This window comes from Acinonyx jubatus, chromosome E4 (assembly GCF_027475565.1).
Source record: "Acinonyx jubatus isolate Ajub_Pintada_27869175 chromosome E4, VMU_Ajub_asm_v1.0, whole genome shotgun sequence".
Classification (NCBI taxonomy): Eukaryota; Metazoa; Chordata; class Mammalia; order Carnivora; family Felidae; genus Acinonyx; species Acinonyx jubatus.
The window spans coordinates 23,841,486-23,855,687 of NC_069395.1; the positions used below are offsets into that span (position 1 = coordinate 23,841,486).

Below are 14,202 nucleotides of genomic sequence, written 5' to 3' on the forward strand. Positions count from 1 at the left end.
ATATATGTATATACATATACACACACACAGACACACACAGACACACACACACACAGACACACACACACACACACACACACACACATACACACACACACGTATATTCTCCTGATTACAATTTCAAACTGTGGGACCACTTTTATGTCCAAATGTGTGACCTATTCGAACTGTAAGCTATTATCACCATGGGAAGCCGTTTGGGTACAAAGAGAAGAGTGTTAAAGTTGACCTGACCTGGGTAGACGCCAGGCTCTGCCACTGCAGTAAATCTAATTAACACCCCTGAGCCATGGTTCTCTCATCTATGGAACAATTGCAGTGAGCATGAAATGCCACGATGTGCACAAAATGCCTCACCACATGGACACTACTCACGAAATATCAAATTTGTTTGGTTCCTTGTTTGTTTGAGTTTTATTAAATAAATAGACTTGAAAAAAATGAGCTAAACTATGTATACCAAGAATAGCAGTATTAACTAGAACTCCAGTTCTATATAAACATGCAAGATTTTTGTAGAAAATTAGCAATACAATATTAGAAGTTTTAAAAATTTTATTTATCATCCTTCACAATAAGTTATGTAGAAAAATACATGTTTGAATACTTTCACTTGCTGGATGATAAAGCCTGTTATCTTTAAAATAAAAATAAAAAGATGAATAAATAAATAAATAACCATGTTAAGAAAAAAAATGGGCATTTTCTTTAAAAACCATTTATTATGAGCTTCATTCTTTTTAATTAAATTTGATTTAGTAACATCAAAAAGAATTTTTGACTTAAGTGAAACGAACACTTAATGATTTTTTTAAAAACAACTTTTGCCACTCAATACAAAGAAAAAAAAACTTTACTAAAGATGCTGCTATGGCATTTTCAGGTTCATGAGAACCCTACAATATTTGAATAAAAAATATAAAACTTTACATAGGAATACATTTCTTTTTATGAAATATTAATTCCAACACAGAGTCCTTTGGAACATTTATTAATTTTTCATGTTGATGTTTTTCACAACTCTGCCTCTCCTCCAATTAGAAGAATGTACAAAACTAATATTAGAGTCGGAATTATTCTGCCTGGTTTAAAAAATGTTATTAGAACAAAAGAGGAACTCATTCATTCAATTTTGCAGCCCAGCAATAACACATGCATATGTATCTATCAGAAAGTGTGCAAACAATATTGTTCAACAGGTGTAACTGTACCAAAGAAAATAATGTAAAAGAACATTTTCATAACACAATGATTTTAAACATTTTTTTGAATATTGATGACACACAGTGTTATACTAGTTTAGGTGTACAACATAGTGATTCAACATCTCTACATGTTATGCTATGCTCATCACAAGTATACCTAACATCTGTCACCATACAACACTATTACAATGTCATGAACTATATTCCCTATGCTGTGTCTTTTATTCCCATGACTTACTCATCCCATAACTGGAAGCCTAAATGTCCCACTCCTCTTCATATGTTTTGTCCAATCCCCTACTCTCCTCCCCACTGGCAATCATCAGTTTGTTCTGTATATTTGTAGGTCTGATTTTGCTTTTTGTTCGTTTATTCATTTGGTTTTTTTTTTTTTAGATTCTACATATGAGTGAATCCATATGGTATTTGTTTTTCTCTGACTTACTTCACTTAGCATAATACCTTCTAGATGTATTTATGTTGTCAAAAATGGCACGATCTCATCCTTTTTAACAGCTGCATAATATTCCATTCTGTTAGAGTGTGTGTGTGTGTGTGTGAGCGTGTGCACATGTATGCCACATGTTCCTTATCCATTTATCATTATTTTTTAATTTTTTTTCAATGTTTATTTATTTTTAAGAAATAGAGCATGAGCAGGGGAGGGGCAGAGGGAGAGGGAGACACGGAATCCGAAGCAGGCTCCAGGCTCTGAGCTATCAGCACAGAGCCTGATGTGGGGCTTGAGCTCATGAACGGTGAGATCGTGACCTGAGCCAAAGGCAGACACTTAAGCGACTGAGCCACCCAGGCACCCCTATCCATTTGTCTCTTGATGGATACTGAGGTTGCTTTCAATATCCTGGCTATTGTAAATACTGATAAAGTAAAATTAGGAGTACATATATCTTTTTGCATTAGTATTTCTGTTTCTTTGGGTAAATACTCAGTAGTAGAATTATTGGATCATATGGTATTTCTATTTTATTTTTGGTAGGAACCTCCATACTGTTTTCCACAGTAGCTGTGCTAATTTACATTCCCACAAACAGTGCATGAGGGTTCCTTAGTTTCCACATCATTTCCAACTCTGTTATTTCTTGTCTTTTTTATTTTAGCCATTCTGATAAGTGATATCTCACTTAGGTTTTGATTTCCATTTCCCTGATGACTAGTGATGTTGAGTATCTTTTCATGCATCTGTTGGGCCATCACACCAGAATGTTTTTAAACCGTATTTAGAAAAATTTCTTTAACAGTATGCCTAATATTAAAAATTCAGCTCTATAGATTTAACATTTTTTTCCACACAACAGATAATCATGACTCAAATGTGCATATATATATATATATATATATATATATATATATATATATACAGCAGGAAAATATTGCCAGGTAAATCTAATATATTAAAAATAATTATTGGAAAGGTTCATCTTACAACCAAATATATAAAAAATTAATCTAAATTACTTCTTGAGAAATCCTAAACATTTCAGTAATTTCACATATATATCTTTGGAATTAAAATTAAGAGAAGAAAAATAAACTTGCCTAATCTTATTTACTTAACAAATAAATATTTAACAAATATTTCTCCAAGGAAGGTTCAATGTAACTGACCTTGTTTTTGGTCAGCTTTTAAAACAAAGTAAAACTTTTGACTTTGCTCCATAACTGTCTGTAAAATATAAATCTACCTGTTTCTTCTCACTATCTAATAGTTTCAACACTATTTCTCAACCCATGTTGCAGAGTTATGAAGCCTACGAGTGACTGATTGCTATCCACTGCAGGATAGAGAAGGAATGTCCCGAGAATCTAGAATTTTCCCATGTGATTCTAATATCTAATAAGAGTGGGCTTGATTAAAATTAAGGAGACCAGACAGCTCTTAGTCAAGTGGAACACAATTCCATCAGGTAAGAACACATCATGATTCCATGCCTTCTGGCCCTCCCAAGACACCCACTTATTTTCACTCCCAAAAGCAAGTATAAATGACAGTACTACTGACTTGGCTGCTTAAGAGTAGAATTCTAGAGTTCATTTTCCTCTAAATGAAAATACAAGAAATTTACTGAATGTGAAATGATTAAATTGTAGCAGGACTAAATCATCATAAAGGAGGAGTTATTCTCTTCTTCTACCCACCTCCCAAAAGAACGATGTACTTGGGGAGAGGCAACCAACATAGTTTGTCTGGACCAAACTCTCATACATACAAAAAGATACGAACAAAGAAAAAAAAAGATGACCTAGATTTTTTACCAAAATGTATATATTTATTAACCTCTAGGAAATCAAAAACCAGAATTTCAACTCTCCTGATAGGATTTAAGCCAAACAATGGGGGTGGAGGGGCGGGTGGACCAGAAGTTGTTGAACCAACTTCTCTGTAGGAAACAGTGTAGAATTGTTTGAAAGCAACTACACTAGGCCCTTCCCAAGACATATTAGGGAATATGGTGTCCTCTACCTCAACACTTAAAGCTACTTAGCTAGTGCAACATTTTTCTGGGTTTCTGTATTTTTTTCTAAATAAATCTTTAATTGGGTCATTGTGTCCATATATGTAAAAATGATTTTAAAAAAGAGATGAGGGGAGCCTGGGCGACTCAGTTGGTTAAACGTCTGACTCTTGGTTTTGGCTCAGGATATGGTTTCTTGGTTCATGAGATCGAGATCCACGTCAGGCTCTATGCTGACAGTGTGGGGTCTGCTTGGGATTCTCTCTCCCCTCTCTCTCTCTAACCCTCCCCCATTCACATTCTCTCTCTCTCTCTCTCTCCTCTTCTCTCTCTGTTCCTACCCCACTCACACACTCTCTCTCAAAATAAATAAACTTAAAAACAAACAAAAAGAGATGAAAGGAAGCCCACTGGTGTGTCCAAATTTGAGCAAACCAGGAACAGCCTACTGTCCATTTTGTAATTAAGTCCTGAAAGGCTGTTTCTCTAAGACCTGAAGATAAATCCATGAGACCCCATACAGAAAATACAGCACAGTTGTGAGACCCTCCAGTCTTTGCCAAAGGAGCAGAAATACTGTATACTTAGTGCCACTCATGGATATTGGTTTTTTTCTTCTTTGCCGTCTGTCAAGACATAAAACTCCATTCAATTACCGGGACCCGGTCCCTTCTCCTTGTCCCTCGGTTCAAGGTGCCCGAAACTCTGACATTGACTTCCCTTCTGTATTTTCTCCCAATACATTACATATTTTATTATTTTCTCTTCTTGTGTGCATGGTTTCTGAAGATAAGTCAGATGAAATTCCTATCTTTGCTCCTCTATAATTAGGGTGTTTCCCCCACCCCCACGCCCAACTTCTTTCAGTACTTTATCTTTGATTTTCTATCATTTGAAAATGATATTTCTAGGTGTATTTATTTGACATTTTTTCTTCTAGGTGCTCTCTGAGCTTCCTGGATCTGTGGTTTGGTGTCTGATATTAATTTGGGGAAATCCTGTTACTATGCTTTCAAGTATTTCTTCTATCCCCTTCTTTCATCTCTTTCTAGTATTCCCATTACATCTATGTAAAACCTTTTGTAATTGTCCCAGAGTCCTTGGATATTCTGTTCTGTTTGTTTTTGTCCAGTCTTTGTTCTCTTTGCTTTTTACTTTTGCAGGTTTCTGTTGATTTATCCTCAAGTTCCAAGATTATTTCCTTAGCCATGTCCAGTCCACTAATAAGCCCATCAAAAGTATTCTTCATTTCTGTTAGTGTTTTTATCTCTAGCATTTCTTTTTGGTTATTTCTTAAGGTTTCTTTCTAGCTCAGCTGACACTATGTATCTGTCATTGCATGCTGTCTATTTTATCTATGAGAGACCCTGGCATATCAATCAGTTGTTTTAAACTACTGGTCTAAGTTCAACATCCATGCCATGTCTGTTCTGATACTTGCTCTGTCTCTTCAAATTGTTTTGTTTTGTTTTGTTTTTGCCTTCTGGTATGCCTTATAATTTTTTCTTGATAGCCAGTCATTACACACCAAGTTAAAGGAGCTGCTATAAATAGATCTTTAGAAATGAGGGAGTGAGCCATGGGGTAAGGCGAAGCGTTCTAAGTCCTGAGTTAGCATCAGTCTTTATGAGCCGATATCTCTAGACTGTGACCTTCGCAAATGTTTTTTTCAGTGTCCTGGTCCCCCTTATGTGAAAGAGGATGGCCACAGTAGTCTGGAATTGTGTGTTATCCTTCCCCAGGTCACCTGGGCTCCGATAACTATGTTTCCAGCAGGTTAAGGTCTGGTTAACTAGTTTCCCTGAGGGCAGGGACTGTTAAGCAGAACAGAATGCTCTGGTGTATCTCAAAATGTTTCCTCTTCCCTGACCCTTGCTCCCAAGGGGATTTTTCTCTCATATTTACTGTGAGAACCTGGTCAAGCTCCTGGAGGTGAATCTCACAAAATTAAGAGACCCCTTCCCCATGACTACATTCCCCAGGGGTTTTTAACTCTCAGGGTTATCTGCACTGAACCTCCAGAAATTCATCAAATGCAGTTGAGGTTTTCCTGCCCGCACACTGGTTCCCAGGTTGATTTCCACTTATGAGTCTCTGCTCTGGGAAATTACTATTCTCTGAATTTGACTGTGAGTCTCTCCAATAGTAGAGATAGTATTTTGCCCTGTTTCCTCCCCTCTTGCTTTTCTCCTGAACCTTTTATACAATTTTTCATGAGTTACCCTATTTTTAATTTCCAGGAGCTCTTTCTGGTTCATGAAATGTTTCCTGTTTTGTCTTCAATTGTTTTATTCTACAGCCTACTATTCTTGCTTTATGTATGTACACTCTTTGCAACTTCTCATATTACCATTGGAATAGCTGTTATACATTTTAAAATCTACTTCCTCTCCTAGAATTGTATAGTTTTGTTTGTTTCCTCTGAGTTCTTTGTTTTTAATGTTTTTTTATGTTTGTTCACTGTTCTTTCTTTCCCTTGTCAGGAATTTTGTTAAACATCTATTGATCTCTGTACTCTGAACATATGCAGAAGTGAAACACTCAAAAGCTGTTTGAGACTTGATTGAATGTAAGAATCTTATTTCACACAGCATTCTATCTTGTGATGGATCATTTCCCTACAGAAAACTACTCCAATCTTGTTCCAGTGGAGGGGTGGACATGGCTATTAGGATTCTGAGTCACTTGGGAGAAGCACCTCACATTCAATGAAACGACTTACTCTTTAATACCTTTGACTTAACCCTGACTCTTAGTTGCACCTTCTGGTTCTGAGTGAAGGGTATCCCTGGGTCAAACTCTGCCAATATTAAACCTGTTCCCCGGGGTGGGGAAAGGGATCAGCAATGGGTTTCTGAAGGGATTCAGGGAAACTAACTGCTTCTCTTACAGACTTTTAATCACTATTCATATGTTTAGTCCTACATATAACCTTACTTACAGAAGCATCTGGTGCCTCTATATCCTGAGATTTTTGAAGTTCCATTGCAAAAAGCAACCTGCTTCTGACTTGTTTCCTCTCTCAACTTAAATTTTAACTTCCTTCTAAGTCAGTTACCACTCATCCATCTGCTTTCTAGCTTCCAAACTTGTGTTAGTGCTGTCTCATCTACCATCTCCTTGGTCCTTATGAGTGTAATTTTTTATTCATTTCCTGTTAATTTGGCAGAGTGTCAGAAAAAAATGAAACATATTTGTTTAACTGAAAAATCCCAAACTCACACTGTAAAGGGTACTCCAAAAGATATTATATATTTATTTCTTAATGTTTATATTCCTCTTTAATACTCAAACCATTATTGATACTGGAGGGCAGCAAGTACTTTAAAACCAAGTTATCACTTAAGGGGCACTAGATTCACAATTACAAAAGTTAACTAATTATGGAAACATACAGGAGATTGTAATCAGTTCAAATTCATTTATTTTATAAATACATTTGGAGCATCTAATTAAGAAACTAATTAAGAAACTTCTGCAATGATACTTAAGTGAACTGAGAAGGGTGTGGTTTGAATTAAGATAATAACCAGGGAAAAGAAGGGGAGCAGATGAATTTTTAGAAATATATATTAGAGGGGCTCCTGCATGGCTCAGCCAATTAATCATCCAACTTCGGCTCAGGTCATGATCTCACAGTTCACAAATTTGAGCCCCACATCAGGCTCTGTGCTGACAGTTCAGAGCCTGGATCCTGCTTTGGATTCTGTGTCTCCTTCTCTCTCTGCCCCTCCCCCATTCACACTCTGTCTCTCTCTGTCTCTCTCAAAAATAAAAAACATTTAAAAAAAGAATATATATATAAAGAATATATATTGTAGGGGTGCCTGGGTGGCTCAGTCAGTTAAGTGCCCAGCCTCAGCTCAGGTCATGATCTTATGGTTTGTGGGTTCAAGCCCTGCATTGGGCTGTGCACTGCCAGTGCAGCCTGCTTAGGATTCTCTCTCCCTCTCTCTCTCCCCTCCCCCTTTCATGCTTTCTCTCTCTCAATATTAATAAGTAAGCACTAAAGAAAAAAATAAATATATTTTCATAAAGAGAAATATTTTACAAATTTTCTAAACTATATTTGTTCTATGCTCTCATATTAGTTTAGTAGGCTGCAGTGATAAAGTAGCACAAGCTGGGTGGCTTAAATAACTGAAATTTATTGTCTATTGGTCCTAGAGACTAGAAATCCAAAATTAAGGTGTTGGCAGGGTTGATTCTTTCTAAGGGCTAGGAGGGAAGGATCTGTTTCAGGCCACTCTCCTTGGCGTACAGATGGCGGTCTTCATGTTCACGTGGCATTCTCCCTCATAACTACCTGTATTCAAATTTCCTCTTTTTACAAGGATACCAGTCATATTGGATGAAGGCCCGCCTTAGAGAGCTCATTAAAATTTGATTTTCTCTATTGAGACTTTATCCCCAAATAAGTTCACATTATGAGGTACTGGGGGGTCGGACTTCAATATATGAGTTTTGGAAGACACAGTCCAAGCGATAACGACCCTCTTCAAATAAAGGATGAGAAAATTGGTTTAAAAATCAATAAACACTTTAGGTAAATTAGAGTGAGGTAAACAGGAGAGCACAGAGCTTGCCACATTCAGGACTCATAGTCTAAATTAATATAACAAGAGGGTCTTATTAACTATTCCAGGAAAAAGCAAATCATGTCCCAGAAAGACCCATGCAATATTACCTTTTCCTCAGTCACTACAGGAAACACTAAGGTTTTGTCTCTGCACCACAGATATGGCTAGAGATAAACTCACTGGCTTAGAAACACAAGAGTTAACAGTACCTACTCAACATAAAATAATAAAGTACTTTCTAAAAACAATAAAATTAGAATGCATGTTTAAAAATAGAAGTTATAATTTGGTAAATTATACAATTTAATTATGAGTTTATATAACTTAAGTCTGATAAAAATACATCACAGAGATCATCTAAACCAAAGGATGCCAAGTTGGAATGTGCTTCCCAACCACGTGGGAATCTTTTTAAACACACAGATTCTGGAATATATCTAGAATAGAATTTTCATGAATGCATACTTTTTTAGAAGCTCTCCAACTGATTCTAGTGCAGACTGCCTGATCCATCTGCTTTGTTTTAGTTGAGGAAAATGAGACCATTTTAACAAAATTACATAGCAAAGGACATACATAATTAAAAAAATGGTCCAGTTCTATTTGTATATGACTCATTTCATTTTGATCAATGGAAAACCCAAGAATTAGTAGAAACTACTTCAAAAACAGTTGTACTGATATAGGCCATAATGCAACTATTCATATATCATAGCAAAGACTGTTCAGAGATATTTGCTTCCCTTTAGTAATATTTTGAAGTCACCTATATTTAACATTGGCAGATTTTTTTAAAAAAATCCAAAAAACAATCTTCTAAGGTAAGAAGCACAATTTATGAAAGAAAATTTAGAAACTTACAGATGATGTCCTATCCACTTCACAACGGCTGCTCAGAATAAAACAGGCCTCAGCATCATCCATCCTAAATACAGACAGAAAAACAAAATAATCATACACTGAAATATCTGGGTATTGGTTGAAAAATAGAATCCCAATGCTTAATCCAATGTACACAAAGTATAAATAAACTATGAGTATCCTTAGGCTTAAATGAAAGTTAGATTTCTAGCAGATCATGACTGGACTTGACTGTGAACAAAACAATTGTTGAATTGGCTATAACTCAATAGATCATAATGACAAAAGTAAAAAAAAAGGTACTCAAATTTTGTGATTATATATTTTTTCATGTATGTGCTTTGTTTAAATTCAGGGAGTTGTACTGGTCTTTATTTTATGATTAGTTACATTTTAACTGCAAAGTTACTCAATTAACTAGGAGAGAAGGAACAGAGCTAATTAGTATTCTTAAGTCAAACTCTACTATACATTTACATTTCTTGGAGATGATTCATCATCTTGTTCCAAACCACTGTCCCTTATGCTAAAGTTCTACATTTCTTAAATTTGGTGGTAAATGGTATGTTTCAGTGCTTGATGAATAATGTTCTAAAAACCTAAAAATGTTGGAGTGCCTGGCTGGCTCAGTTCCTAGAGCATGCGATTCTTGATCTCAGGGGTTGTAAATTCAAGCCCCCCATTGTGTGTAGAGATTACTTAAAAATTTTTTTAAAAATCCTTAAAAAAAATAAAAACATCAAAACGTTAATTTCAAAATAAGAAATGTTTTGTCTTTTTGGTTCATTATGATAAAATAAACCTTCCCCCCTCCCAAAAATTATATTTTCTATGCAGCGAAAAGAGAAAAGTCCATGAAATTAGACCAAACCAAACAGTTTTGGAAAAATACTAAGCCATGGTTATAAGATAATGAGTATTGCATAACATTTTCAAAACATCATCTTCAACAAAGCAATTCAAAATTCATGCAACTGACCTTTGGAACTGGTTTGGAGAATCCTACTCCTTGTTTCTTGCATGGGAAATTGTGTTGAAGAATGTATTAGTTAACATTAAATCCCAAATCTTTATATGACATTAGGATAAGAAATGAACATAAAATGAATACTTCTTTCTTAACCCAGATTTTTTAGTATTACCAGCCTGCTACCTCTCTCATCCTATCATCCTTTTTAATTTCCAATGAATGAATGATTCTTGTAAATGTGGTTGATTTTGCTGAGAAATCATTTTAATACTATTAATAATAAATGAATTATGCTAATTCTAAATTGTGAAATTAATAAATATATAAGCAAATAATTTTCCCTCTACCCTTCTAGGTTCTTGGCTGAGACCCCTTCTGTAATAAAAAGACAGATTAACAGAAGAAAAACAAACAAGTTTAATAACACATATACTTCCTATATAAGGTACAAGTGGGAGACACAAAGGAAAACTATTAACTCCTCTCCCATGAGGCCACCACCTTAAACTCCTTCTTCAGCTAAAGACAAAAGATGTTTGGCTAAAGGTAGGGGGAACCAGATATGGGACCTATCAGGAGAGCACAGTAAACAAGGGTAAGATTGTTATGCAGATTTAGGTCTTTGCCTTCTCATTCACAAAAATTTCCAGAGATGGAGTTATCCTCCTCTTCCAGGCACTGAGGGGGAGCCAGCCTTATGGATTGAGATGTTCCTTACAAATGTAAATATCCCTTACAAAAAGGGTTAACTTCTACTTGGCTTTCAGTTTTTCCTAGTCTACTGTTTCCTTAAAAATAACCAGCTTGTGATAATCCTGCCTTGGAGGCACATTTGGGGGCAGCAAATTCTGCTACTTTCTATAGTATCAAGCTAAAATACTACCAGATAATTCTAAGAGCTTACTTTATTACATAATGAAAAGGATTCATTTATCACATAAATTCATAGTGAACATAATATGGGAATTATTCTTATGTGAAGAACTTAATGTATACAATAAAATAAACGTATTGATTACCGATGCAGATGAATATAAAGATCCAAGTTATGTTAGTGCCTAAGCAACTATTTTTTTAGAGTTCCCAAATAATGCATTTAGATAGCAAATAGCAAACACCTAAAGTCATCTTTTACTTGAGGTACTGGGAGAATCTGACTTAACTACTGTACGTACAGTGACAACTATGAAGTATTTAATCCGCCAAAAAAACTAATATATTTTCAAAGAAACTAAATTTCCTAATTATGCACCATTCATTATATCCTGATAGTTTCTACTAACTTTTTTGTTTCAGAAGGTATTAAATCATTGAAGATCTCACTTTAAGTGACCTGTTGCATCTAAATCAAAAGTAATGTCAAAGTTCCAGTTACAAAATATCTAGTCATCAACTTGCAGGAGTATGTAGCAAAAAAGAGTTTGAGAATTTTCTTCTGTTCTTTTCCATCACCATCCTGCACACACATACACATACACACCACACACACACACACACACGTACACACACACAGAACATGCACAAACACACCCATACCCACTAACACACGTACCAAGGCAGCCAGAAAAAAATAAAACAACAACAACAAAGAAAAAAAAAATGTATGCTCTAAAATTCAGTGAGGAGACATATTTAAAAGACTTTGTAAGACAACTCAAGGATAAATATGTAGATGTAGGATCCAAGGGCAGGCCACCCCAAGATGGGCCACTTTGGCATGAAGACTATTTTAAGCTAAAAAGCAATCAAAACCCAGCAGATTCAGGAAAAGGTCTTTATCTCCCTCCTCACTGCCTAAGAAGAATTTAGATTAGATGAGAAAATCTGCTCCAGGAAGAGAGCTATCACCATAGATAACTACCTTAGGATATAAGCTAGGTAGGATAGGGAGGGAGGAACCTTAGCAAGGCCTGTTTGATCAAAATTTTCCATGTCCCATTCTCTCTGAGTGGCCCAGCAAACATATGCTTACCAAATTAATTATTCTTTTTCATCTTCCTGTAAATTATTTTCCTTCCCTTGGAAGACCTCTACCCCTTCTCCTCTACCCCTTCTCCTTAGTTCAGAATGACATATATACCTCCTTTTGCTTAACTATCTTTGAAAGTTCCACATCCGTATGGATTCCCTGTACATGAACTATTAAATTTGATTTTCTCTTGTTAATCTGTCTCTTGTCAATTTGATTCTTAGTCCAGCTAGAAGGACCTAGAAAGGGACAAGATATTTTTTCCTCCCCAACAAAGACATGTTTAAAACTTTAAAAGCAACAAAAAACATGGAGCAAAACCACCTCTGCTAAAGATTTCTTCTGGCTTCTGAAGCTATGGGTATTGTTTGCAGATGCCCTGACTCCCTGGTGTCCATGGTCTGCCCAACCATGCTTTCACTCTGCTTATATGGAACGACCCCATGATTTGTGACAAATGCCTATGCCTATGTCACCTTTAAGCGAGGCTGGCTAGCACATGTGCAACAGGAAAAGAGCAACTAAGACTCAGTTACTCTTCTGATTCCTCCAGCCCCCAGGGACAACTCTAACACCAGGCAACAGAAGTGTCATCTGCCCACTATATAATACAAACTCTAAAAATTTAAACCGTGACTCAAACTGCTTTGGCATTTCACATAATGTTTGGCACAAGATTTTTATTTGTGGAATAAAAACAGTATTCAAGGATTCAGAGACTACTCTAACAGTGGGTCTGGATAACTCAGCTAATTACACCATGCCACACTCCTTATTGTGTTGTGTGGACACGGTCCACTGAATATCCTCGCACTGAGAAAGAGGAGCAAAACACTGGTTTTATATTTTTAACCTTTCAATTTGACCAGCAGTAGGATAAAGGCAAGACCCTGTATTCAAAAGTACTTAAATACACCTTTCAAGAAGAAAACCGCTAAAATTTGGAGGAGAGAAAAGATATTAAAGTATTGCAAGATGGAAAATAGATAGGGATACCTACTTTGCTCTCAACAGATCCTGATCTTTAAGGGCTGAGCCTTGAAGGTAGATAACTCTTTGTGACCACATTGGAATCTGCAGTACCCTCCGAACTTGCACATCCATTTCAGTAGGACACAAAATCACCACATAATAATCCTGTTCAAAATAAAATGGGCAATAGGATGAAATCAATAATGCTGTGTTTTATATTACATAAGTAAACAGAATGTCTAAGAACATTTAGAAATACAATGAAAGAGAAATAAACTTTCACTAGTAATTAAAAATCTGCATTTAAAACCTGGGCATGTATTAATTAACATGACACTATAATAAACATAACTGAGACATAGAAAAATCACATAAAACAAAATACAATAATCCTGATCTTTTTCAGTCTCATTAGTACCATGAAGAGAAAGTAACCGGTGCTTACTATGTATACATTTCCAGCCTATGAAGTTTTCAGTAATAACTTCAGGCTAATTCTAAAATATACAATACACACAGGGAAGAGGTGCTTAAAAATCAATTCATACTTCAAACTGTTACTTACTATTTGAAAAACTATGATGGTGATTTATATCATTTGGTCATATTATTATTTATTGATAATAATGAAAAATCTCTGATGAATATCTGAATGGATAAGGATTCATAAGAATATTGATAATACAAAGTAAATTTAACAGTTTAAGATCATGTATTTCAAAATAATGGTCCTTTGGAGAAAATACAAAGGTATTCTGAGTGATAAAATAGTTTAATACACAGGTTATAGGAATTACAATTCTGTGGTAAATATTCACCATTTTATCACTCTAAAATATATCTGGTAGAAATCTGGGCAGTTTTGAGAACTCTCCATATTGATATTTATCAGAATAAATTACTATATATCAAAATTTGGGGGTTCAAATTTTCCCCAAAATAGATTTTCTTTATGGGTTATAAAGAGAAAACCTGCAATTATTTAATATGCATAAAAATAAAAATAAATATGGTATTTCTTCAAAAATGCAAATTATATGAAAACAAAAGAATGTATCATGTAATTTAAGTATCACTTATAAATTGCATTTTTAAAAATATTTTTTTAAGTATTTTAAAAGTTCTCCAGTGTGGGGTACTTGAGTGGCTCAATTGGTTAAGGGCTGAACTT

General features: G+C 35.3%; 1 protein-coding gene across 17 annotated transcripts in view; it reads right to left on the reverse strand.

The window, feature by feature from the left end:
- Window positions 1–14,202, reverse strand: part of KCNT2 (potassium sodium-activated channel subfamily T member 2) — a 360,665-nt gene that overhangs the window by 175,900 nt on the left and 170,563 nt on the right. For all 17 annotated transcript variants that reach the window (XR_003425716.2, XR_008293217.1, XR_008293218.1 and 14 more), the window contains 2 exons: window positions 13,060–13,196; window positions 9,121–9,184 (listed from right to left, as the gene is read on the reverse strand). Coding sequence is in view for 14 of the 17 variants with exons in the window: in XM_027074938.2 (XP_026930739.1) it covers window positions 9,121–9,184; window positions 13,060–13,196 (201 nt within the window). In the remaining 3 variants the exon portion in view is untranslated. The remainder of the gene's footprint in view (window positions 1–9,120; window positions 9,185–13,059; window positions 13,197–14,202) is intronic.